This window comes from Rhinopithecus roxellana, chromosome 5 (genome assembly GCF_007565055.1).
Source record: "Rhinopithecus roxellana isolate Shanxi Qingling chromosome 5, ASM756505v1, whole genome shotgun sequence".
Lineage (NCBI taxonomy): Eukaryota > Metazoa > Chordata > Mammalia > Primates > Cercopithecidae > Rhinopithecus > Rhinopithecus roxellana.
Genome location: NC_044553.1, coordinates 38,204,570 through 38,231,882, shown reverse-complemented (window position 1 = coordinate 38,231,882; position 27,313 = coordinate 38,204,570). Strand labels below are relative to the sequence as shown.

Below are 27,313 nucleotides of genomic sequence, written 5' to 3'. Positions count from 1 at the left end.
CTTTCTCACCCCCCGCATGCCCCAAGCATTTCTCTCTGGGTCAAAATGTACTAGATAGTTAGTGAAGACCTGATGACTGATGAGCATACACATGTTGTAAACGTATGTTCTCAGTACATTGTTTACTGTTGATCAAATTCCAGTAGTTTCTCCATTTCCTTTTTGCTGTTATCCATACATGTCTCTGTGGTCTGTCTCCCTCACACTGCAACCCAGGCTACCTGTACATTAAAACACAAACAAAACCAAAAAAGCTTCCATGAAGTGCAAGGAAAGGAGATCTAAGGAAATAGGGAAAGTTTCACATTTCCTGTTATTGAATCTAGGCACAACCTTTAGAGGAAGCTGAATGCCTTTTCAATCCCATATGCTGTGTTCTGTGAAGCTATCATTGTTATTTTACTTTATGACTGCAAAGCTATTATAGCAAAGTTTTTAAATGATCCCAACTATTTGTTTTTTGAGAATCATCTTGTATCCAAATTTTGCCATTACTTTTTTCTTTCTTTCTTCTTTCTTCCTTTTTTTTTTTTTTTTTTTTTTTTTGAGACAGCGTGTCACTCTTGTTGCCTAGGCTAGAGTGCAATGGTATGATCTCGGCTCACTGCAACCTCCACCTCCCGGGTTCAAGAGATTCTCCTGCCTCAGCCTCCTGAGTAGCTGCAATTACAGGCATGCACCACCACACCCAGCTAATTTTGTATTTTTAGTAGAGATGGGGTTTCTCCATGTTGGTCAGGCTGGTCTCGAACTCCCAACCTCAGATGATCCGCCCGCCTCGGTTTCCCAAAGTGCTGGGATTACAGGCGTGAGCCACCGCGCCTGGCCCCCACTTTTTTCTTTTCATTAAGAAATGCAATTCTAAAATATTTTGTTTTTCTAAATGGGATCCATTCGCTATAAGAATTAGTGTTCTTTCCAGTTATCAAACATTCACTGTGTGCCAAGCATTGGGTAATAGCTTTCACATTCATTAATTTATTTACAAACACCCTATGAAGGAGACACCAACACTTGAGGAAATCGAGGGACATTTAGCCATTTGCCCAAGATAACACATCCACTGTGGGGTTCTTTTGACCATTTCATCAATATCCATCCAACTTTTATCACTAGAGTCCCTGAGCTTGGCCATCCTTTGTTTTCTGCAAACACAAAGTAGAGTGGTATTTGCACTCTGTTAAGACCACACTTCACTAAAGAAGGCAGCCGTCAGGTAGACCAGAAGCCAAAACTCACTTATGACACTATACCATAGCAGTTAGGAGCAGATCTGGACATCAGAAGGTCCTGATTTCAAGTCCCAGCTCACCCACCTACTGGATGACCTGAGACCACATGGACATCATCTGCTCTCTCTGAGACTTTTCCCATCTGTAAAATGGGAGTGAAAATAAGTTGAATTCTATGAACTTGCCAACTGTCAACCATTTTCTACTTCCAAAAAGAATTTTCAAATGGTGCAACCTAAATTCTTCACTGGGTCATTGTACAGATTACATGAGGACACAAAGGGAAACGTTCAGTAAGTGGCGCTTTTTAGTAGACTTTTTCTTCTTGATTTTCTTTTGCTCCGGCCAATAGTTTGCACTTTCTGAGCAGACTTGACATGCAGAGAACCCATCTTGAGGCTTTGTGAGTGTAGGAGCCTATAATAGGGAGACAATAAGAGCATATAGATAACCAAGAATTAACAACAACAAAAAAAGGCCTCAGTGCTCCGTGCATTTCCCCCCTCGTTTGGGCTCTTAATTAGTAAATAGGTTTACAAATGCTTCCCCACCCCCTTTCAGAAAGGAGGGTGTTACGGAAGTTAAGCACTCTGTGTTTAATCCCATCTACAAAGAAAAGCTTTTAAATTTTATTCTGGCCCCTCTCTAGTCGCGGGCGAATTGGCACGGCTGCTTGATTGGCAGGGTAGCTCCAGCCTTCCAGGCGAGTCAGGGTTCGGACTCACCGAGCCCCCGGAACCAGCTTCACCACCGCTTGCCCCACCTGCCCTGCCCGCGCCGGAAGAAGATTCAAACAGCCAGAGTTAGCATTACCTGCCTGTGTCTTTACTTCGTCGCTAGGTGCCAGGCCCTGCGCTCTGGCCCGCACATGCCTTGTCTTACTACTTCCCACAACAGTCCTACGAGAAAACTGTCATTTCCCCCCACCCCGCCCCTTTCCCTTATCACCCCCCACCTCCGCCCACTTCCCTCATCTTCCTAGTGAGAAAACACAGGTCTCATCCAAGGTCTCTGAGCGGTGGAGTTGGACTCGAACCCTGGCAGCACCATAACTCGGAACACTCGGAACCTCTCCTTTCCTGCGCGAGTTGAAGCGCTTTCTCACCTAGGAATCTTACAAACTTGGCCTCACCCTAGGGAAGGGGCTCGGCCTTGCAAGACCAGCACAACCTCGCCGCGCGGGGGAAGTCCAAGGGCTCCGACGCAGGGCGCGGGTAGGGAGGCGCGGCGCCGCCCCCGGGGTATTTAACCCCAGCCTGGAGCCCACCGGGCGCCGGACGCTCTGGCTCCTCCGCGCGCCCGCCTCCCCTTCCTCCTCCCCGCTCTCTCCCGGCGCGCCCCACCCTCAGCCCCGCGCTCGCCTCGCGCGCAGGCACCGGCCGGCGGACGCGGGGAGCGGGGCGCGGGCGGCGCTTTACTCTGCGGAGCCGCCCCCTGGCCGCTGCCGCCGCGCACCGCCCAGCCCGCGCCGCCCGGGCTCCAGCCGCTCCGCTGTCCGCACTGAGTGCGCCGCTGCTGCCCGAGCGCCCCGCAGACGGGCGGGTGGCCGTGGACGCCCAGCCAGTAGCCCGCAGCATGGACTCAGATTCCGGGGAGCAGAGCGAGGGCGAGCCCGTGACCGCCGCAGGTACCGAGGGGCCGCGACGGCCCAGCCGGGTGGGCTGGGGCTGGGGAGGAGGGGAGGCTGGGGCATGAAATCGGGAAGCCGATCCTCAGCAGCCGGACCCCTTCCAGGCCAGGACGACTGGCGATTGCTCCGCGCCGTGAGTTTGCTTTGGGTCTTCCCCCAACCCCACTGCACTTGGGCGCGCGGGAGGAAGGGAAGGTGCATTCAGGAGTGGCTCTCCTTGCTGCCAGTCTCCTGCGGCGGGCTCTGGTGGCCCGGGCTGGGTGGGGGCGGGGAAGGGTTCGGGAATCCGCGTACTGTAGTTTGCTGCAGGGAGGGTTGCAACACATCTGCCTTTTGAAATAACTTTCCGAGCGCAGGCCCGGTCCTCGAACCTGGGTCGCCGGGACTGCGCTGCGGAGCAGGTGACTGGGTCCAAGAACGTGATTGGGGGCTTCTGAGCAGAAAAGGCCTCGAGAGTGGATGGGGCAGGGGTCAAACCACAGCTTGCAGCTGCGGTTCCCGAGGCTGCTAGGCGAGCCTGTGCCCAGGCGCTCGTCCATCGCTGCCGCGCAGCCGGCAGAGAAGATCCAGAAGGTCCCCGCGGACGAGTCCCGAACACAGGCGCGGGGGCGCGGAGCCGGTCTTCTCCTTTAAGAGGCCCCACCGACTTTTCATAATCGATAGTTATTAAAGCAATAAGTGGAAATAGGTGGATGCTTACTTAGGGAAGAAAAAAAAAATGAATGTCCTCCCCCGCCACTCCCTGATACTGAGCAACAGGAGGAAGCCACCCACAGCCGTGGGTCGACTTGCCGCCGGGCTCTGCCCACCTCCACTGGCCCGCTCCGCCCCCCACCCACGGGTCTACGCACCTGGGACCGGCTCGCCCTCCGCACGTGCCCACGGCTCCCGGCGCTCGTGCAGCTCTGAAGGTTAGCCCTGGGCCTGCAGTCCCGTGACCTGCGGGCTGGGACCCTCTTGTACAGACCGCGGCCCTGGCTAAGCCCCCACTCTTCCCAGTGTCACACTAGAATACTGACGGTGGGGACCAAGTGACAGAAGTCACCATCATTCCAGCCGTGGGTGTAGGAAAGGGAGGTTCGGGAACCAAGCAGGACAGCGCCCTGTGTATATTATTAATACCCTTTCATCCTCACAGCCGCTGGCCAGGCAGTTATTTTCATTTTACAAAGATTCCCGTAGAGTAAAGGGCTTGCCCACGTCTCACAGCCAGGGATTAGCCAGGACCTAGTGACGCCCTTCACCCTGCATCCGACCCCACAGAGGGTGGCTGTGGTCTGCACCTTTGGGTGGGTGGGAAGGGCCAAGGCTGGCGGAAAGGAAATGCCAAGATGTTTGTATTTGAGGGTTCCTGTGTGTGTGCGAGAGCCACCTGCTTTGCGTAGGTACCTATATGTGGATATAATTCATAAACATGAGCCCTTTGCATGCCTATATGTTTCTGTGACTATAAAGTGCTGAGATTTTGCTTCACAGGTGGCTTGTGGATCTACTGTCATCATTTAAAAGTTCCAGTAGGTGTTTTGTGTGTATCTATTTCGAGAGCGCAAGCGGGAGAGAGACATTGACACTGACACTTAACTCTCTCAAAATCCCAAGAACAGCGTTCTCTGTGCTACCCTGCCCAACCCTCCATCTCTTCTTCTGGTTGAAGTTAAGGGGTTGAGGGAGAAGGGGGAGGAGGATAAGGAGGCTTAGAGAAAGAGGAAGGAGGAGAAGTCGGGGGAGGGAGGAGTATCTTCAGAATCCCTGGTACTTCGGTGAAAGGGAAGGAAAAGAATTCTTCCGCACCCTGTTGTTTTCTCTCTACAGCCTGCCCCAGTGTTTAATATCCCGGTTATATTCACGGTCAGTTTGTGTCAGAAGGCCTCTGTGTAGCTGACAGCAAACATCACTAAGGTCAGATGGACCCCATGAAGAACAGGGCAGCCCGCTCTCGTGAGCTGTCACCATTTGTTTGCGCGTTACTGTTTTCTGCAGTCACTTCTTTCTGCGTGTGCTTAAATCTCACAAGTCGAACTTGTATTTTAATGTCACAAGCCATTCTGCTAAATGGCATTCAGTCTCACTCATTATATTCCGTCTTCAAGTATTCTCCTGTATGACAGTACTTCAAAGCTGGATGTCAATTCACCACCTTGCTAGGGCTGCATCCTGTCAAATGGAAACCGTTGTTGCGGATTCAGATGCAGGTTAGATGAGAGGAATGTTCTCCTTAGAGATTGACCTTTGTCCCTACAAGAAACTTGACATTCATCCATGGACCTGTATCTATGAAAGCTGAATGGGTGTAACTGAGAAGTACAGCAGAGTGGGACCTCTTGGAGTACTTGTATGTGTGTGTGTATCTGCCTCACAGGGAGTTGAGACATAAAGGCTGTTTCCTCGTCCATGCCTTTCCATTTCCTGAATTTGTGGAAAAGCCCTGCCATAAGATGGACATTGTAAGTGTAAAAGGCTGGATTCTGGAACTGGACAGACCTGAGTTTCAGTCTCCACCTCATGGGCGAGTTATTTAACATCTCCAACCTCAGTTTCCCACTCTGTAAAATGGGGATAACAATAGTACCATAGGGGTTTATGAAGATTCAGTATAATAACACATGAGAGGTGATCCTGGTAATCATTTAGTAAATGGTAGCTGTTATTTTGGTTATTACCTGATTGGATTATTTGTTGTAAGAATATTGCTAAATAATGAACTCCAGTGTTTTAAAACATAAATGCATGTGTAAAACAATTAATGTTGCTGTTGTTATTATCACATTAATATAACTAACTAAAGAGATTTGTATTTTCTCCTTTTCAGTCTCTCGTTCATTCTCTGTCGTGTGTGCACGTGTGTGTGTGCTTGAGGATGTGTTTTTAGTTTACCTCTTCTCATCTTCATCCATCTTCCAGCACAAGGCATGAGATGGGGATATTCCAACCTGCTGCTTTTACCAGCTTCTCCTACGCCTCTAGGGAAAGTTGTAAAAAACAGAGAACCCCTTACTCAATCCACCTGCTAACGTGGAGATGAAAGCGTTTCTTCTTTCATGGTGCCGGAAGAAGAGGAGGCAATCCCCTGCCCTCCACCTCCCCCATTCCATTGGTAAACCTTTTCCCTTCAAGGTGGCAGGAAGCATAGGAGGTGCTCACCTTCCTCCCTGCCACTTTTGCCCATCATGGTCACCTTTCTAGTCACCTATTGGCAGAGGAGTAAGAAAATCTCCAAAGACAACTCACTTTTTACTGTACCACTTTCAAGAGACTCTTCCAAAGTTCCCCCCACTTTGTGCGTGCAGAGCAGATCTCTCATAGAGCAACACACTGCAGTGGAGGGTGGGGCAGAGGATGAAATTTGTCTCCATCTGCATTTTCTGTTTTTCAGGAAGCACAGAATGATGCTTCTGTGTCATTCTGCTGCCTGCATTCTCCGCTGCGTTTCTGTCATTTTATGGATCTTTCTATGATTAGGGAAGAGGCAAGGTTTGTGGAACACTGGATTCTTTCCAGAGACCCAACTTGGCACTCTTTCTTTGGCAAACCCACCATCCATCTCTCAGAAATCCCAGAGCTTGATGCATTCACTTGGGAGTGGTTAAGTCTTTCCTAAGATGCAACAGGGGAGTAAACATCAGTTTTTTCCCCTTTCTGGCTTGGAAGATCAAGACAGCCCACCCAGCTGAGGGCAGATAAGCTCCTTCCTCCACAACTAGATGGTCCAGGGCAATCCAGCTGATGGTGCCTTTGTGCCTGGGTCGGTGCTGCAGAAAAGCATTTCCATGTGATGGAGTCAGAATATGGTAGGGGAACCACAAGAGAAAAACAGGACTGGGAAAACACCAGGCTCCTAACTCTGCCCTTCCTGTCTCTCTCCTCCCCCCTACATGCTCAGCTTGGTCCACGTGAACCAACTGAAGGAATGGATGGGATTCAATAGGATCCTGTTGAGGAGGTGGCAGGTGAGAGGGAATGACATTCCAGAAGTCATACAACTTGTCTCAGAAGGCACAAACAAACAGGAAGGCAGCTAGAATAGAGGGCACATACTGGGGAGTTCTGGGAGATAAAGCTAGGTGAGTATAGGGAGTAAGTTAGTCTTGGCAGGGCCTCTGGAGCCCCCATGATTCTTGAGCAGAGATGTGACCAAATGAAAGCTGAGTTTTCAGGATGTACATCTGGCAGAGATGGAGAGATGCAAGGTTTGCCTGGACTTGGCACCTCAACTCCCAGGGTATGGCCACAACATCAGAAAAGGTAGTGGCACTAAGGCGAGACAGAAGAGGGAGGGTGCAAATGGCATTTCAGAGAAATCAACAACGGAATTTGGTGACAGATTGTACAAAAGCAGTGAAAGGAGAGGGAGAGCTGAAGGAGACAGTGGCATGTTGTGTTGGATAACGTTCTCTGGAGGCAGGGAAATGCAGGAGACGGGCTCTGCCACCCCTCTTCCTTCAGGCACTTAGCAGTGATGTTTGGGGTAAAGGTTCTTTTCCCCTTTAGACAATAAGTTTCACAGGTGCATTGGTTTCGAGGCACTGTGAGGTTTGAGGGTTTGTTTATTCTCATTGCTAGGTTCTTGCAGAGACTGTTTGGTAATCTTTCTCTACTGACAGATTGAAGATAAATGGGCTGGCCTGCTAAGGGCAAGGGCAGCCTGGGAATGATGTGCCGTTTGGCTATTAGTCATTTTCCCATTTCTTGTTCCTTTGTTGAAATTTGCATGGATCTCTGCCTCATCCACAGAGTAAGCTGTAGCTGCTTTGGGAGTCAGGACCTTGTCTTGTGCTTCTTCATGTTCCTGAGATTGTATGGACATAGTAAGTGAATGAGCATCTTGAGGAACCTCCTGAGAACTTTGTCCTAAAAGGCCAGACCAGCAGCCAGAAACCTGTCCTATAAAGTAGACAGGATACCAAGGCTTTCCCTCAGTGTTTTGTTTTGTTTTAGTGTTTTAAGATTTCTTGTAATGTCTGGGACTCTGTGTTAGGAATTATAGGAAATGCAAAGAGAAATAAGGACACAGTTCACCCTGTCGTCCAGGGCTTGACATTGGATGAGGAGACAGGGTATGTCTACTGATAACCACAGCCTAAGCCAGTGAATGAAGACTCCTCACCTCCCTTACCTGCGTCACATCCCCAGTTACATCTCCCTTGACACCAGCCCTTCCTATTGCATACTTTATGGTTATTCCTGTGCTGGACTGTTAGTTAGCTTCCTAAGGACAAAGACTGGGTCTTTTTCATCTGTATCAGCCCATGCCACCCATGTCCCCTAAACATAGTGGCATGTTGCTGGCTGGATAGGTGGGTGGGTGGGTGGGTGGATGGTTGGATGGATGGTGTTGTGGGTTGGTTTGCTAGGAAGCAGACTCTGAGATGGAGGTCAGCAGCATGCACAAGGTTTATTTAGAACTTCTCTTGGAATTAATACCTGTAGAAGGCAAGGGAAAAAAGGGGGAAGGGAAGGGAGCAGGATTGGGCAGAGAAGCTGAGCTACCATGTAGACCCAACAGCCTCAGCTGAGTCCATGGGAGCTCTGGAGCTAGAATGGCTCATCAGAACTATTCTGAGTTGGGGTGAGAGGCCAGGCCTTTTTACCTTTACACCCCCAAAATAAGCAGTCATTAAAGGCAAGCCATTTCAAGGAACGAGGTATGACCTTGGGTGAGACTGTTCCCTCCAGCCGAGGGCTTCTGCAGGTAGCACTACCAGCCACTTCTGGAGGAAGTCCTTCGTTCCTGAAGGGGGAGTCCGTGAAGCACATGGCAGTGGTCACCACAGGTGGCCTCCACAGATCTTTAGGACTGTTTACTAGGGATGGCAGGCCTGTCTACCAGCAGAGTTCAGGGGATACTTATTGAACTGCAAACTTTGTCTAGACCTCTTTGGGGCAGTTTCAGTTGCCAGATTAAAGTGGCCATTCTAGACCTCATAGCTCTGAATCCAACTGTTCAATCCACACAGTCCAGTAGATGCCGGCTGATCAGCTGTAAAACATGTGTTCAGAGTGGTGCCAGGTGCTGTGATAGTATACAGAAATGCACTTAGATGTGCTCCTGCCTTCCAGAGGTTTGTAGCCATACTGGGGAGAGAAAACCCACCCCAAACTGGATCTATAAAACTGGGCATCACCAGCAGTAAATAGTGCAGGATTTGGAGCATGGGGCAATGTGATTTGGAGTTCTAGTGGGAAGGCTTCTTGAGGTGAAGACTGAGTGTATATGAATATATACATGGAAAGCTCTATTTCCTATGTTATTTTTCTTTTAAAAATTACAGCACTTGCCTTTTTATTTGTCAACAAAGCTAAATTATAGTCACACTTTCCATTAGCACAGTTACCTAACTGGTTCATTTCCCTCCAGCATTACCCTTGGCTCCCATTCAAATTCACATGTAAATCTCTATAAAGACACTACATAAATAACTTTGTTTTGTTTTTCAGTCACTTGGCTTCCAACTCTTTATGTAAAATGCCTGTGTAGGTGGATGTTTGGGCTGTATTCTATACAAATATAGAAATAAAAGGATAGAGAAGAAGAATTTAAAAGACAAGTTTCCTCTAAAAATTCAATCCAAAAAATCATATAAGGAGAGCAAATATCCTCCCCCTTGCCATATATATATCTTAAGGTATGCTAGAAAAATTTTATTACATATTAGAAATGCTCTTTTTAGGCCATGGCATGGGACAAATTCTGAGTCTGCTTTAGAACAATCTTCATGTTCATATTGGGTTTCCTAAGCATCATTGCCTGGGAATAAATTTGAGCCTGTTCATGGAAAATCTACCAGTGTGCAGACTATAAAAATGGAAGGCTTGGCAGCACAGAAAGTGCTAGACACACCCTAATAGAAACCAATATTTTGTAACTCAGTTCTCCGGGAAAAAAAGGAGACACTTGGTGGTGTCCAATATTGTTTTAAACTGTTGAAAAACCACAGGGGCAGCCACTGGCTTCTAGGTTGTGTTTCAGAAGTAAAATGTGCTTTCTGGGAAAATATTCTGGCCATGAAAGGAAACATGTTAGCCATACGTAGCTTCATGGAGACTCCTGGTTTATATTTTTGTAGTAGAAGCATCCAGTTTCACATGAGGGAGGAGATTCTGGAAAGAGCTGTTGCTAGTGAGCACACACATCCCACGCTCCTGATTTGGAGCCTGTGGGTTATGTTGGGAAGGTGGACAAATACAAAGTCAAATACGGGAGGTAGGTGAGGGGGGCCATCTGCCCAGCAGGCCTCTGTGGCAGCTGTTTCCTGCCACAATTGAGTCCTGTCTCCTTCATTTCCTTTGGATAAGACTGAGAAAGTGAGGGTGGGAAGACTGGGATTGGGGGTTACAGGATAAGAGAAACCAGGGTTTAAGAAGTTATGGGCCGGGTGCGGTGGCTCATGCCTGTAATCCCAGCACTTTGGGAGGCTGAAGCGGGCAGATCACCTGAGGTCAGAAGTTCAAGACCAGCCTGGCTAACATGGCGAAACCCCATCTCTACTAAAAACACAGAAATTAGTTGAGCATGGTGGTGCCTGCCTGCAATCCTAGCTACTTGGGAGGCTGAGGCAGAAGAATCGCTTGAACTCGGGAGGCAGAGGTTGCAGTGAGCCAAGATCGTGCCACTGCACTCTATCCTGGGCAAAAGAGAGATTCTGACTCCAAAAAAAAAGAAGTTGTGGCAAAACAAGATGAGAAATAAGATGGCATGATCCTTGCCAGCCCAAGGTCAGCCCCCGAGGGCTGTTACTGAACATAAAAGTATAATGATGTTTTACTTTTTTATTTATCCTATATTAATTAAGCACTTACAATGTATTCGGGACTGGGTTAATTGTTTATATGGTAGTTGATCCTTATACCAGCCTTCTGGGCTACGTACTATAGAACAGAAAACCAAACACAGAGAGGTTAAGTAACCTGCTTAAGATTGCACAGCTTCTCAGTAGATATGAAGCCAGTCTAACTCCAGAGACTCTTCTGTTGCACAGGTAGACTATGTAATTAGATTCATGGATGCCACCAGGCTGCCTTGCATCCCCCACACAGCCTCCACGGTGCCCAGAACCCTGACCCTTAGGCTGCCTCTGTTAGGGGAGGGCATTCTGCCTCCACAAAGGCCTGCTTTAAGCCGCAGACATTCCCTGCATTAGCCCAGTAACAACATGGTCAAGGACTGGCTGACTCGAGCTCCAGATCAGGGGATGGTAAAGGGCGATCTGTGAGGGAAGATGGGAGAGTCACCACACAGCCACTGCTAAGGAGAAGGTCCTAGAAGGATGCTGCAGCCGTGGGCTTCTTCTTGATCACACGGGCCTGGTGGGAGAGGAGAGAAGAAGGTTTGAAAAGCAGAGTTAAGAGAGATACCAAAGTCAAGTACACCCTTTTTCAGAGTGTGCTTGAGCTGGGTCCTAAGCCCTTTTTTTCACCCCAGCATTTAGAATCATTTCAGATATACAATCCCCAGGACATGGTGACCAGCAGGACTTGAGGAGAGAAAATTCAAAAGGTGAGAGTACACATAGTGAAAATAACTTGACATTCAGAGCTGGATGACTCAGGTTTGTGTTTCAAGCATTGTCGCTTAGTTATTGCTTGTCAGTAACATTATTTTCTGACAAAAAAAGTACAAGCTCATGGTAGAATATGTGAAAACAGTATAAAGAAGAAAACTAGATTGAGCCCTAAGAGAAGACTTCTTCCAAGAAGGCAGTCCAAAAGCAATTCGAAAAAGATGTGAGAGCTTTATTTAGGGAGAGGGGAGGGTTTAAAAAGAATGAGAGTCCCGTTTCTGAAATGTTGACCTGGGATGCTAAAAACATTTTGTTCCACTGCCAGGCAGTGTTAGAACAAGAACTGGAGGCCAGATCCCGTGGTTTCTTTCTGTTTACCCCAAAACATAGGTAATTTAAAAAAAAAAAAAAAAAAAAAGGATCAGAGAACTATTCCAGATATTGAGATATCAAAAGGACTTTTGCTCTTTTTCCTTCTGACATCTTCTACTGTGTTCTTACCACTCCCTCCCATCACCTGCATTTCCTTTCTTAGGTTTCTCCATCCTGGGCCCATTTGCCACAGGTCAGACCAGCACAGGCCCACGCTAGCACGTTGCCCAGGGGCTTCCTTCCTTTGGGTCAGGACCACTTCTCTTTCTGAGTCAGAAGAGCCCTCCACAAAGCCCTCAGAAGATAAGTGCATTTTTTTTTTAAATACTTGAGAGGCATTTGGTAGGTTTTACAGATGTCCAGGGACAATTGCAAAGGTTAATTTACTTTGAGCTTAAATAGCTACTAGCTTCAAGAAAAGGTTTATTGACCACTAGTTCTCCAATTACATTTTATCTTTCTTTAGATTGATTTTTTTATTGTAAAGAAACTGGCATGTTTGTTCATCCCATGTTAGGTCTCTCTACCTTTAGGATTTAACTTCATAATTCGCTGAGTCAAACAAGGCAGGCAGAGCTAAATTTATACAGGGTCAACTTTTAGAGAGCCCACAGCAGTATCTGGTAGGTATTAAACCTGAATTTTTGTGGCTCTGTTTTGTTTCTAACTTATCTGTATATAATCCTGGTTTCCCTATACCCTTCTTCAGTTGCTCCTCCTGCATCCCTCATTAATACCTTTTTCCTACCTGTGTCCCCTAAGATGGAGCTCTTGCCTTGCTTTTTTCTGACAAAATTCTTTCTTTTAGAAAAGACCATCTGTTCTTATAACAAAAGCTGTAAGCTTTTGGGAAGCTAAAGACTCCCAAAGTTGTACTCTAACCCAGTCTTCTCTCCTGAGCAAGAATCCTGTCTTCTAAAGGCCCCAGACCCCTCCTCCTTACTGTTTAGGAGACACCCCAACACACCCACATCCAGGCCATCACCTTTCCCTCACTTTTTCCCAACTCTGCTGGTGGCCTTGACAGCCACCAAGTCACTCGAAGTTAAAAGACTGTGAAATCATAGAACACTGAAATCTCCTCCACACATGTTCTCATAGCAAAACCATGACATGGATAAAGCAGGTATTACCATTCCCAGTTTACAGATGAAGAAACAGATGTAGAGAGATTAAATTATCCCAATCACAAAGTAAATGGCAGACTTTTGCTATTTAAAACTGTCCGGGGCGAGGGCAGAAACAAACCTAAATAAACAACTTGAATATTCAGTCAGATATTTATGGAATGATTAAATACATAATGACATTTCCACACAGTGGGATATTATTCAGATGTTAAGGAAAGTTAATTTGAAGAACATTTGATGATATAGGGAAATGTTCACATTATAACATTGTCAAAGAAGGTTCAATAATCTGTGATCCCTGTTTTGCTGTATGTACGTATATACATAAATGCGCATATACACACCCACCCCTATACATATGCCCCTTTGTATATGGAGAAGGGGAGAAATCTCCCCTCACATTCACACACGTAAGCACTTGAGATTTTTTGTTAATGCTAGAGCAAAATAAGCCACTCTGTGATGAATGTATAGGTAATTTTAATTGTCTTCTTTGTACTCTTCCAGATTTGTCTTCAGTGAGTACATGCAGCTTTCAGCTGGTAATTTGTTTTTATAAACAACAGCCAAGTGAGCTGCAGTGCCTGTTCCCCAGTTCATCCTCCTGCAGGCTTGTCCCAGGCCTCTCCATCCTCTCCCTTGAAACTTGCTCTTCTATCAATTCCCTGTGTTCCTCTTTCCCTAGAGCAGTCCTCTGTGGCCCCCCTCACTGGCTCTGCCCAGCCCCCTGCCTGGGGTGATCCAGCCTTCTGCCCTGCACACCCCCTGCCCTAGCCTCAGCCCATGCTTTCTCTGATGCCTCCACCACCATCACCACCTCCTATTCTGAGCCCACCTGGCCCAGCCTTTGTGGGCCTCCATGCCATGAACAGAGGGTCAGAATAGTTAATGAGGTTGTAAATATGAGGCCTACAGACTGTCTGAGGGCACTGCAGCCTCCCAGTCTAAACGCACCTGTGGGTGAGCCTATGGATTCAGCCATCTTGGCTGTCTTGAAACTCAGCGTCACTGCTGCTCACTGGCTGACAGGAGGTCCAGCTGGCAGCTCTGACCCGTGTGCCCTCTGCCACCCTTCCTCTGTCCTTGACCTCTATCCCAGATATGAGTGACGTTCGCTTCCCACAATTTTCATTTACCTATACTAATTTTGTGTTTTTATTACTTTTTAAATTAGAGGGGGAAGCAAGGACATTTAAAAGTCTGTTATAACAGGATTGTTAGCTTTTAGGAGGTATTGGTGTGCCACCACCATCGTTAGTCCATCGTTCCAAAAAAAATTATTATTGAGGTGTGATGTGATACTAAATTATAATGTGAATCTATTTCTGAAGGAATTAGACTGAAATTTAATTGAGGATTCTTTATGCATCTTGAAGCTAAAAATAAGAGCTCATACGGTGGTCCCAGAATTCCTTACTCCCCTCTAGCCTCCCAAGCAGAGGAAGCCCAGTCAGGAAGCTTCTAGAAAAGGAAGTGTGCACCATTTAGATTCACATTTAACAGAGTTTTTAACCCAGTTTAAAATTAGCCCCAGTCACCCTTAATAGTTGGTATTCCCCATCAGCCAGGATTTTGTCTATCTTTATTTACTTTCTTGGTTTATATTATGAAAAATGATTTATCCTTACTCCTTTTCAGGTATAAAATTATACAGTCAGGTGCCACGTAATGATATTTTGGACGTGATAGTAGACCCTAAGCTTATAATGGAGCTGAAAATTCCTTGCACCTGATGATGTTTTGACGCTCTTGACCCTTTGTAGGCAGAGACTAATGTATGTTTTCCTTAGTTTTTAACAAAAAAGTTTAAAAAGTAAAAAAAAAAAAAATTAATAGAAAAAAGCTTATAGAATAAAGATATAAATGAAAACATAATTTTTGTACAGCTCTACAATGTGCTTGTGTTTTAAGGTAAGTGTTATTTAAAAAGTCAAAAAGTTTTTTAAAATTTAAAGTTTATAAAGTAAAAATGTTTCAGTAAGCTAAGGGTAATTTATCACTGAAGAAAGAAAAATGTTTTTTATAAGATTAGTGTAGCCTGGATGTACAGTATTGATAAAGTCTATAGCAGTGTACAGTCATGTCCTAGGCCTCCACATACACTCTCTACTCACTCACTGACTCACCTGGAACAACTTCCAGTCCTGCAAGCTCTATTCATGCTAACTGCCTTAGAGAAGACCATTTTTTATCTTTTATATTACATTTTTACTGTACCTAATACATGTTTAGATATACAAATACCATTGTGTTACAGGTGCCTACAGTATTTAGTACAGTAACATGCGGTACAGGTTTGTAGCCTAGGAGCAAAAGGCTGTACCATGTAGCCTAGGTGGTAGTGGGCTTGACCATCTAGGTTTGTATAAGTATACCATATGATGGTTCACACAATGGCAAAATCCCCAAACAATGCATTTCTGAGAATGTAGCCCCATCAAGTCATTCATGACTCTATGTTGACTATGCTTTTCACCCTTCCAGAAAACTCCCTTTATTAAGAAAAAAAAAAAAAAATCACTCTTTCTTAGTTTTCAAGTTGAAAGCAGGAAAGTTCCCTTATTTAGTGCCTTTATGAAGGAGCCATCTTTTCTTATTATTTGCAAGTAAGTGACTATGACCACTGCGATTTTAAAAGGAGAGATCAGGGAATGTGAAAGGGAGAATGATTGAGATAGGAGTAAATTGTTGGACAAAGGGAGCATTGTGCCCAGAATGATGGATAGCTCATCCTAACACCAGCAAGCGTGGTAAGCACAGGGGCTACCAACCACCCCTACCAGGATTTCTCCTCATCCTGGGAGGGAGGTCAGTGATGTGCCAACACTCAGGGAATGGATGAAGAGGCCTGTTTCCACCCATTCTTAGTGTTTTGCTTTGTTTTCTGTTGTGTTGTTGTTAAAAAACAAACTATGTAAAAAATAGCTCTGCCAAATTGCCGTAACCCAATGGGAGTGACTGAGGTCTGAGCAGTGTTTGAAGAGGGTGGAGGTTGGTGCTGAGACAGCACACAGGTGGAATCAAGGCCACATGAGGGCCAAGAGCAGCTGGTCAGTGTTTTAGGGAATCATGGGGCACATGACAGGAGTGCTGTAGGACAAGTCCATTCTCTCATGAGTCACTGAGTCCCGTCATGGCTGCCCCAGCTATCTTGGGCCCCTCCACCTGGAGGATAGCATCTCTTAAGCTCAAAGAATCTAAAACTTCCAGAAAAGCAAAGCTGGGCTCCCCCATGGGCCCTACCCATCTTGTCCATACTCCAGAACCTCAATTTATACTCCTGACTTTGCCCTGTCCTCCCCATCTCCCTGGTCCCAGCTCTCTGCCTTACCTGGGATGTCTTCCCTTCCCTGGCCCATCTCAGGCCCAGATGCTCCTCTCCATTTTCTCTGCCTTGGGCCCCCACCCACCCCCACAAACCCTTCTGAGTGCTAGAGGGACTAAGGCAGTGAAAAATCCAAGTCTTATGACCATTCCTGGAGTCGAGTCATGAAGCAAAAATCTTAAAAGCTTCCAGAGAGGAAAAAACAGGCCCTTACCAATGTATACTAGTTTTCTAAATAGCAACACTGAACTTTAGACAACAGTGATGCCCTGCCTTTGAATTCTCAAGGCAAATGATTTCCAACATAGAGCTCTGGACTAAGGCAAACCATCCATCAAACATGTGGTTGGAATAAAGTCATTGTATGATATGTTAGATCCCCAAAAATGACTTTATCATGTCCTCTTCCTGAGATAGCTGCTTGCTCAGGAGGCAGCCAACTGAGGCCCCCAGGCCAAATCTGGCCTGCCACCTGTTTTTGTGTTTACGTTTTTAAGTACACCTTACATGGTTATTTATACCTTACATTGTTATTTAAGTACCTACACAATTTTTTCTATTTCTATTTTGCCTTTTTCTCCTTTATTCTCTAGCTCTTTAAGGCAGTATGCTGATACCTGTGCTGGACCAAGTGCTCCACTGAACCGAGAACTAAATTAAGAAAAAGGAGTCGTGAGACCCAAGAAACAGGAGATAGACACAGGAGAGAAGGGGTAAAGAATGAAGGGAGGACCCAGGTTGACTGCCTGTGTCAGGCATAAAGAAAAACATGCCCAGAGTTGAGTTGGGGGACAGAGGGCTGCCAGAGATGTTTTCAAGAAAAAAAAAAATGGAAACAGTTGATTAGTTGATGTGTTTGAACCTGTTGAGAAGAACTTTCTATTCTGCTAGGAACTTTAGGAGTGAATTGGCACTAGACAGATAAAAAACTAACCAGGATATTAAAAAGTAGTGTTTAACTCCTGGGAAAACAAGATGAATAAGAAAGGAAATACTGGCATGGAAGTCATAGGACACTACATGACTCAGCTATGAATGATAGCTAAATCATAGTAATGTCATCACTGAAGTTTGATTTAACCAAATGTTGAAAGAGAAGCAAATTGGAAGGTGGAAGGAGAAATGAATGGGAAAGAAAGCTAAGTTTTCACCTTCTATAGTAGAAAGTTAAAAGTAAATAAAATCAAGAATTAACAGTGTACACATGTAATTTAAATATAGAGAAACAGCTAAAATAGTTTAAAGTGTTTTGTCTGTAAGGAGCTAGCGTCAGAGATGTGCCGGGGATGCTACATTTTGTTATAAGCCTCCCTCGTAGAATGACTTTTCTTTTTTTTCTTTCTTTATTTTTTTATTTTTCTTTATTTATTTTTATTTTTTATTTATTTTATTTTTTTTGAGACAGGGTCTTGCTCTGTCACCCAGGCTGGAGTACAGTGGCATGATCATAGCTCACTGCAGCCTCGAACTCCTAGCCTCAAGTGAACCTCCCACGTTGACCTCCAAAATGCTGAGATTGTATGCATGAGCCACCATGCCCAGTCTGATTTGACTTTTTAAATAATTGTACCCTGTATTACTTTGAAAATAACTTTTTTAAATAAAAAGAAAAGGAGTGACAGAGCAACCTGGTGAGTGATGTGGCAACCATGCCCAGGTGGGAGTGTCTCAGGCCCCTGGTTGGAAGACATGCCAGCTCTCGTTATCATTATTGCTGCTGACATGAGCGTGAATGCATTTCAATAAAAAGTCAAGAGTGAGAGCCGTGCATTCAAGCAATGAATATTCTCTGTTTCAGTCCCTGGCTACAGTTGCCCAGATAAATAAGCTTTGGTCCCTGCCTTCAAGGAGTTCACAGACCAGTGGGTGATAAAATTCCTCATCCAGCTAGTGGATGATTGATGGCTCCACAAGGTGGTAAGTGACAGGGTAGGTGATTGCAAAAAGAAATTGCCTAGAAGTCAGAAGTCATTCAAATGGAGCCCTGGAAGCTAAGCAGGAATTGGACTGTGAAGAGAGTAAGAGGTCAGTGTCCCAGCACAGGGACAGAAAATGCAAAGGTGCAAGGTGACCCAGGCCTGGTGCAGGTGAGACCTGCCTGTGGCCTGGAGCCAGAAGTTTAGGGTTTGTAGAGGGTGAAGAGAAGACAGATGTCAGTTCAGTGGCCTGGTGTGGCATGCTAAAGAGTTGTCTGGGCTCTGTCTTGAAGTTTATGGGAATCCCCTCGAGGCCCTTTCTAGAGGAGCAGTATCGTCGAAGCCTGCTGTCAGCCTGGTGTGGAAAATAGAACGGTAGCTGGGGTAGAGAGATGAGCAAGGAGACAGACAAACATTCGGGGAAGAAACCGTAAGGGTCTGTACTGAGGTAGCGAGAGAGAGGCAGAGGAAGGCAGGTGCATTTAAAGACATCACAGAAGCTGAATAGACAGTCGGAGGCCTCGTTAGATATGAGAGGTGAGGGAGGGAAATAAGGCAAGGATGGTCCCCAGGTTCTTGTCTGGACACAGGCCGGTGGCAGAGTCACGTATAATACAAGGAGAAGACTTCAGGAGGGTTGGAGAAAGGAGCTGAGAGAAATATTGCATGTGGAGGAGGAGGGATTCTGTGGGAATCCAGGTGGAGAGATCGGGCAAGCAGTTATGGATGGGAGAGTCCCCTGGACTGGGGAACATATGGGGCAGGAGTCAGTCCATGGGACAGGGGTGGCATCTCACACTTGGGGAGTGTCTAGCAAGAGAAGAGGACCCTGAGTGAGCTCGGAAGGACCCCCAGACATGAGGCATAGACAGAGGAGAGGACCCTGAGTGAGCTCGGGAGGACCCCCAGACATGAGGCATAGACAGAGGAGGAGGAGGCGTGGAGGAGGCTGAGGAGGGCCAGGAGAGGTGGGGTTAGGAAAGCAAGACCGAGAGAGGGTCCCTGCTGCTGGCGGCCAGGTAAGCCGTGTGTATCAGGGCTGCCCTCCGCGTTCCAGGATTACAAGTAGTTAGCATATCTGTCCCCGGAAACAGCCTTTAGAACCCCCACTTATATGTGTGACAACCAAAAATGCCCTCCCATGTTTCCAAACACTCCTCAGGGCCAATTACAAGACTATCTGGTGACCTTGGTGAGAGCGGTTACCATTGAGTCTGTGGTGAAAGCCAGGGAGGAACAAAACCACAGCTCCTCTGTCCTGCCGTGACCATTCCTTCCTCAGGCCTCTTCCGGGGCTGCCCAATCACTATTTATTTTTTGAGGTTTAAATGTATGTTACTGAGTTCCTAGCACACGTCAGGGACGCCACGGTGAACGCAACAGTTAAGGTGATGCAGAAGTTTTTGCTCCTTAGTTCAGCTAAAACCGGGTTCTCGTCACATGACCAGGAAAGATGAGGCCCGTAGACACTTTGAAAGGTGAGGGGAGCAGAATGTATTAAAAGAACCCTCTCAGCTTAAGAAATAAGAGGTCCTGCTAACAGGCTACCACCTCAGACTGAATTCCAGGCCAGCACACTCGAGCTGAAGAGCCCAGGCTCCTCCCCCTGCCCAAGGCGCGAAATCCCGATGCTCCGGCCCCGTTCCCCCGGTGCGCATGTGCGCGTTATTAAGCGATAAGCTGTCGGGGAAGGGCGGGCAGACAGGGGCTGTTCTCCCTCAGGTTTGCGGGTTTCATCCGGGACCGGTCGTCGGGTCTTTCAGCTTTCAGGCCGTTTTAGGCTTGAAGCGGGTGTTTTGCCAGGGACCCCTTGGCTATCTCCTGTCTCTATCAAAGGTCTCCTCACTCGGAACTGCCAGGGAACAAACAAGTGAAGCCGGGTGTGGGTTCCTTGACTAGGCCCCCTTGCAGAAGATGGGAGCTGGGTGGGCAGCAGGGCGTGCTTGGCTTAGGGAGGAGTTGCGCTGAGCAAAACGGGATGAGAGGCTGGGGAGACAGGCCGGGGCAGTTGGGATGTGGGACTAGCGGGAAGAGCTGGCCTTGAGGTTTTGGACACGAGTCCCACCCACAGCTACGTCAAAACAGGGCGGCCTGTCGGGGCCAGAGGCCTGGGGGGCCTGGCAGTCTGGTTTGGTCTGTGGGCGCTGAGGCCAACACAGGAAGAGGCCTTAGGGAGAACCAGCATGACGCCTGCTGACTGCACGCTCTGTGGCGAGCACAGGCCAAGAGCTGACAGGAGGCTGAGGGCTAATGGAGGAGTCAAGGGCCCCAGGAAAACAGGGGAGGGAGCAGCATTTTGGAGGGAAGCCACAGATAAGGAAAGCTGGAGGCTCCAATGTCGATGCCCCAGGTGTTACAGAGTGAGAAAGAAGCAGGAGAATTCCATTTATGAAGAATGGCGGGAGCAGAACCGGGGGGAGGCGGCGGGGGAGGGGCGGCAGGAATCCAGCGCGGGAGAGGAGGAACGTGGAGGACCCTCCACAGGCATCAGCGCACATCTGATGCGTGCCCAGATGATGACAAAAATTCAATTTATCACACTTAAGGGGTTACTATTAAATTGAGAAAAGAAAGCAAACTAGCAGAATCTTCTAGTCTGCCTTCTCATTTAACAGACCCAGAAACCAACAGGTAAAGAGATGGGCCCATGGCACACAGTGAGTGCGCTGGGGGGGCAGGGCAGGGCTGGAGGCTGGGCTCTCTCTTCCACTTCCTGCTGCTGGCTCAGTGGCAAAAGTCAGGACCAGGGCTGGGCTCTCTAGTTTTCCCTGTATCCGGGGAGCTAGCTACTCCATGGATATACCCTGGCATCTTGATTGTGCGAGACAGCCATTCTCAGCATCTTTGAGTGACCACACCTGGTGATTTGATTGGAAAACAGTGAAACCTTTTGGTGGTACTATTTTATATTACCATGAAGTCTAAAGAAGTATAAAAAATTGTATTCTGAGCGATTTGTGGCCTTAGAGTTTAATTTAGAAAGGAAGCCTGAGAGAAAGTCACATTTCTGAGAAGCTTCCAGGAAGTTAAACCTCCACAGCTAGTTGGCCCCTCCCGTTATGTCATGTGAATGGTATTCCCCGTGGACTCAGAGTGGTTCCATCACAGTAACGGTCCCAGCAGAGCTTAGGAGCCCAACCTCAGGAGATCTTGCGAGTGTCATCCCACCTCCCATCTGCTAACAACATCCCTCAACACTGTCATTCCACAGGCCAGATATTGACCATGACACCAGCCAGACATTCCACAGGCCAGATGTTGACCATGACATTAAAAATATGGCTTGACTTGTCTTAAATCCGTAAACAAAACCAGTTTTACTACAGAATATATGTAAGGGAGATTATAAGCAATATATTACATGTCCCTTTTTCCTGCTGTTCCGCATTCAAATTGACTGAAATCCAAAAATGTCATTGTTCAGGATTCATATTTCACTAAAAATAATCAAGTAGAACATTGAGGAAGCCGTAATGCTGTCTGCCAAATCATCTCCCATCCAGAAGTACCTTCTGGTTTCTTCTCCCTCATGTGTTCCGACCTCTCAAGTACAGCTAACAGTTTGTCTGGTTGTTGTTAAGCTCACTAAGCTGAGGGTTTACATGTTACTACATTAATTAATTAGAGCACCTTCCAGTAGCCTCAGTCCTTTAGGTTTAAATACCCACTGCCGCAGGCCATGTTTTGTTTCTTTTTTCCAAGATAGACTGGAGTTTCTTCCATTTTATTGTTTTGCACATTTTAGGTTCTGCATCCATACTCCAAAAATTACAGCATTCCAAAGACTGACATTTTTATTGCATTAGGCTGTTTACTAATTTCACATATTACCGTGTTGGCATGCTCCCATGGCTCTGAATGTGGCATCCTACTGGTGTCCTTGTTAGCAGTCTGGTGTTCTGAGCCTGGGTTCTTGGGTGCCTGCCGTGGTGGAGAAAGTTTGGGAGTTGCCAGCAGAGAGAGAGGATTACCCAGAGAGACAGAACGTGGACTGTGCTATTCCAATGCCCGACAGCTCCTGAGTATATTAAAATAGCTCATGAGTGTGAAGGGGTGTAAATGGGGAGGCTCTGGGGGTGGCAGGAAGGAGGGGTGCTGCTGTCGTGGAGAGAGGGTTTACTGCTGGAACTGAACACTGAGAGCATTGTGGGCGATCCATCTGGCCCCCAGGCGATGCTGCTGTTGTTGGGGCAAAGATAGGCAGAATCCAAGTGGGCCAAGCAGGTAGCTCCATGTGAAAGGCAAAGGGTGGACCTTGTGCTCAGTTCAGAAGGCATTTGAGTAAATTCAGTTCCACCTGCATGTTGTGAATATGCACCTCCTTCCAGGTGTGGGTCCTGAACTGATAGACTCTGAGCCTCAAAGAATAAGAACAAACATGTTAAAATCATTCATTCAGTCATTCATTTACTGAGACATATCTACAAGACATATACTGAGCAACTTCTACATAGTAGGCACTGACCTGCTTATGGGGATTCACAGGTCTTCTGAGCATCAGTCTCTAAGAACTCAGCACGAGATGCGGAAAGTGGAAGGCCAGTCGCAGTGCAGCACAGGAACAGGGCTACCACTGAGCTGGATGTGAGGGCCAGCCTTCCCAACAAGAGGGACATAAGGGTTGGCCAGGGGCTCATGGTGGGAGGGGACCTTCAGCTTCAACAAACAACCTGTCAGCTGTGCTTCTGCAACATGGGCAAGGGTCCACTGGTTTCAGCTATGGCATAAGAGAGTCAGGGCATGGTTGGCAGCCAGGGCAGCACCCTCAGGGAGAACCGGCTTGATTTCTGGTACTCTTTGGCTGTCATTTTGACTATTTCAGCCAGTTGGGTTAGGGCAAACCCGTTTTTGTGAAGAGTTGAGCCTCCTTTTGGCTTTGAATTGGGCAAGCAGGCGTCTGGTAGGAGGGATGGGATCCGCTGGGCAGAGCCAGAGGTCTATTCATGGAACTCCTCTTCAGTGTTTCCTGCCACTTTGTTACTTAGGAAGGAGCATTAGAAGGGAATCTTACCATGTGCCAATAGGCACCCTTTTCCCCAACAGGCAGCCTGCTGCTAGGTTGTTGCTTTCTGCAGATATTTCATAGCAAAAACTGGAAGCAGTTTGAAACCTACCAAGGGGACCAGTAGAGAAAATGGTGGCATGTGCTATTGTCAAAAAACAATGATACAGTACATTTGTTGTCATGGAAAGATACCCTCAGAATGTTGAGTGAAATGCAGGGGAGTTTTACTAAAACTGTCAAAAAACAGTTAATCGCCACCTTACATAAACACTCTCAGACACAGAAAAAGAAGGAAAGCTACTCAATCCGTTTTATGGGACTAGTCTTCTCTGACATCAAAATTGGACAAAGATAGTACTATGAAAAGATTATAGACCAATCTTACTTTTGAGCATAGTTGCAAAATGCGATATTTACTAATAGAATTCATCAGTATGGTAAATGCATATGCATCATGACCAAGTAGGGCTTATCCTGGGAATAATGATGATTTAAATCAAAAAGTCTTCGAATAATTGGTTAAATTTACGTATTAGAAGAGATAAATTATATGATCATCTCAGTGGATACAAAGTGTTTGCTAAAATTGGATACATTTCTACTTAAAAGCAAACAATGCCTTAGCAAAATAGGAATAAAAGGAAGATAGCTTGATAAGGGGTATCCGTCAAAACCCACAGCAAACATTGCATACTCAGGGAAATTTTAGAGACAGTCCTGTTAAAGTTAGGAACAAGACCGGGATGCCATGTAATGCTATTCAGCACTGTGCTGGATGTTTCTACTGGTGTTATAAAGCAGGGAAAAGAAATAGGGGGTCAAAGAAAACAATCATTTTGTGGAGGCAATGTTGTCTACATTAAAAAGTCCAAGAGATGCTATATAAAATATATTAGAACTCATAACAGAACTCAGCAAAATGTCTCAATTGGCGATAAGTATACAGGGATCATTTGGGTTCCTATGCATCATTAATAACCATTTAGAAACTGTAATAGAAAAAAAGTAACAGCAGCAACCAAAACTATAAAGTAGCTAGAAGTAAATCTAATGAAAGATACGCAAGAGCTTTATGGAGAGGACTGTAAACATAATTGAGGGACACAGAAGGAGATATGACTAAATGGAGAGACATGTCATGTTAATGGAGAGGAAGATTCAGTATCATAAAGATACCAGTTTAGGCTGGGCACGGTGGCTCACACCTGTAATCCCAGCACTTTGGGAGGCCAAGGCAGGCAGATCACCTGAGGTCGGGAGTTTGAAACCAGCCTGACCAACATGGGGAAACCGCATATCTACTAAAAATACAAAATTAGCCACGTATGGTGGCGCATGCCTGTAATCCCAGTGACTTGGGAGGCTGAGGCAGAAGAATCACTTGAACCCAGGAGGTGAAGGTTGCGGTGAGCCAAGATTGCGCCATTGCACTCCAGCCTGGGCAACAAGAGCAAAACTCCGTCTCAAAAAATAAAAGATACCAGTTTACTTCAGATTAACATAGAGTGCTCACGGCATTTGATCATATGATCCTAAAATTCCTGTGGAAGAATAAAGGCAAGAATAATCAAGACAGTTTCTAAGCAGAATAAAGTGGGGGCGGGGCACTTCCCTTTGGTCTATCATGACTTATGAGTTATATTAAGAAAAGTTGGTTTTTGTACTGAAATAGACCAATGGAACAGAGTAAAAAACTCAAAAACAGATCTATGCAATATAGAAACCTGATATGAAAAGAAGGGGCATACCAGATAGGTAGCAGAAGGATGAACTATTCAATAAATAGAATAAATTGTGGGAAGAAAAAGATTCCCAACCTCATGCAATATGTACAGATAATTTTCAGATTGATTAAAGACCTAAATGTGAAAAACAAAACCTTTAAACCTCTGGAAAATATATGATTACCTTTTATCACCTCATGGCCAGAGAAGAATTTTTAAAATGAGATACAGAAACCACCAACCATCAAGGAAAAGATTGATAAATTAGACTATTGAAAATTTAGATTTCTGGCCAGGCGCGGTGGCTCACGCCTGTAATCCGAGCACTTTGGAGGCTGAGAGGAGGCAGATCACCTGAGATTGGGAGTTCGAGATCAGCCTGACCAATATGGAGAAATCCTGTCTCTACTAAAAATACAAAATTAGCCACGCATGGTGGCGCACGCCTGTAATCCCAGCAACTCAGGAGGCTGAGGCAGGAGAATCACTTGAACCCAGGAGGTGGAGTTTGCGGTAAGCCGAGATCATGCCATTGCACTCCAGCCTGGGCAACAAGAGCAAAACTCCGTCTCAAAAAAAAGATACCAGTTTACTTCAGATTAACATAGAGTGCTCATGGCATTTGATCATATGATCCTAAAATTCCTATGGAAGAATAAAGGCAAGAATAATCAAGACAGTTTCTAAGCAGAATAAAATGAGGGTGAAGGGGGCACTTCCCTTTGGTCTATCATGACTTATGAGTTATATTAAGAAAAGTTGGTTTTTGTACTGAAATAGACCAATGGAACAGAGTAAAAAACTCAAAAACAGATCTATGCAATATAGAAACCTGATATGAAAAGAAGGGGCATACCAGATAGGTAGCAGAAGGATGAACTATTCAATAAATAGAATAAATTGTGGGGAGAAAAAGATTCCCAACCTCATGCAATATGTACAGATAATTTTCAGATTGATTAAAGACCTAAATGTGAAAAACAAAACCTTTAAACCTCTGGAAAATATATGATTATCTTTTATCACTTCATGGCCAGAGAAGAATTTTTAAAATGAGATACAGAAACCACCAACCATCAAGGAAAATATTGATAAATTAGACTATTAAAAATTTAGATTTCTGGCCAGGCGCAGTGGCTCATGCCTGTAATCTGAACACTTTGGGAGGCTGAAAGGAGGCAGATCACCTGAGATTGGGAGTTCGAGATCAGCCTGACCAACATGGAGAAACCCTGTCTCTACTAAAAATACAAACTTAGCCGAGTGTGGTGGCACATGCCTGTAATCCCAGCTACTCAGGAGGCTGCAGCAAGAGAATCGCTTGAACCCAGGAGGCAGAGGTTGTGGTGAGCTGAGATCGTGCCATTGCACTCCAGCCTGGGCAACAAAAGTGAAACTCCGTCTCAAAAAAAAAAAAAAATTTAGCTTTCTATATCACTAAAGACACAATAATAAAGTTAAAATATAATGCTACAGACTGGGAAGAGATAGTTGCCACCCCTGTGATCAGCAGAGGCATAGTTAGAATCATAAACAAAATATATAAAAAAAGAAAAAGATATATAATTCAACTGAAAAAAATGAGTAAATTATATGAACAAGCAATTTGCAGAAGAGAAAAACCTTAATGCCCAATAAACACAAATATATTTAATCTCACCAGCAATCACGAACATGCATATTAAAACAAGATACCATTTTATACCTATCAGATTGGCAAAAATTAAAAAGTTGGGTGATTTGAAGTGCTGATGAGGAAGTGCAACCACAGGAACTCAGACACTGCTGCTGGGTGTGAAAATGAGTGCAGTATCTCTGGAGAGCCATTGGCAACCTTTGCTGCTGCAGGACTTGGCAATCAAGTTTTAGGTGTAGACCCCAGGAGACTGTGGTGTGTGTGCACACAAGGAGACACTTTTTTGCTTGCAGAAAATGGAAAGAACTTAAATGTCCATCAGGAGGAAACTTGAAGATATGTATTTATATAAGCAACTAAATGACTAAACAAGATAAATCTTGAAAACAGGATGTGGAATAAAGAGTTGTAGAAGGATCTGTGTAGTATGACACCTTCTGTGTGAAGCTTAAACATGATGTTGATGCATGCATACTTATGAAACGAGACAAAAGCATAAAAACGTGGAAGGATGAAACAAAAATACGACTTCTGGTAGTGCAGTTTGATCTGGGAGCTAGAAGCAGAAGAGAGGGAGTTGAAAGCAAATAGGGCTTTACCTCTCCCTGTCTTTGAGGGTAAAATATTAAGACTTTTTCCACCTGAGTGGTGACCACAAAGTGTTTGTTAAATTATGTTCTATTTTGTCCATATGTTTGAAATGCTTAATATTTAATATATTAAGAAGTGTTCCATCTGGACGGTGGCCACACAGTGTTTGTTAAATTATCTTCTATTTTGTTTATGTTTATGTATATGTTTTTATGTATTAGGCATTTTTATCTATTATATATATGTTTGAAACG

The 27,313-nt window shown here is 45.6% G+C and overlaps 1 protein-coding gene across 2 annotated transcripts in view; it reads left to right on the top strand.

Annotated features, from left to right (window-relative positions):
• The first annotated feature begins 2,510 nt into the window (after nt 1-2,510).
• TNFAIP8L3 (TNF alpha induced protein 8 like 3) overlaps nt 2,511-27,313 on the top strand; it is a 39,126-nt gene continuing 14,323 nt past the window's right edge. The window contains exon 1 of one of the 2 annotated variants that reach the window (XM_030931330.1): nt 2,511-2,859. In XM_030931330.1, the coding sequence (XP_030787190.1) occupies nt 2,808-2,859 (52 nt within the window). In that variant the 5' untranslated portion in view covers nt 2,511-2,807. Of the gene's footprint in view, nt 2,860-2,929; nt 3,774-27,313 lie in introns of those variants that run through there. The other variant, XM_030931329.1, reaches the window with a different exon arrangement.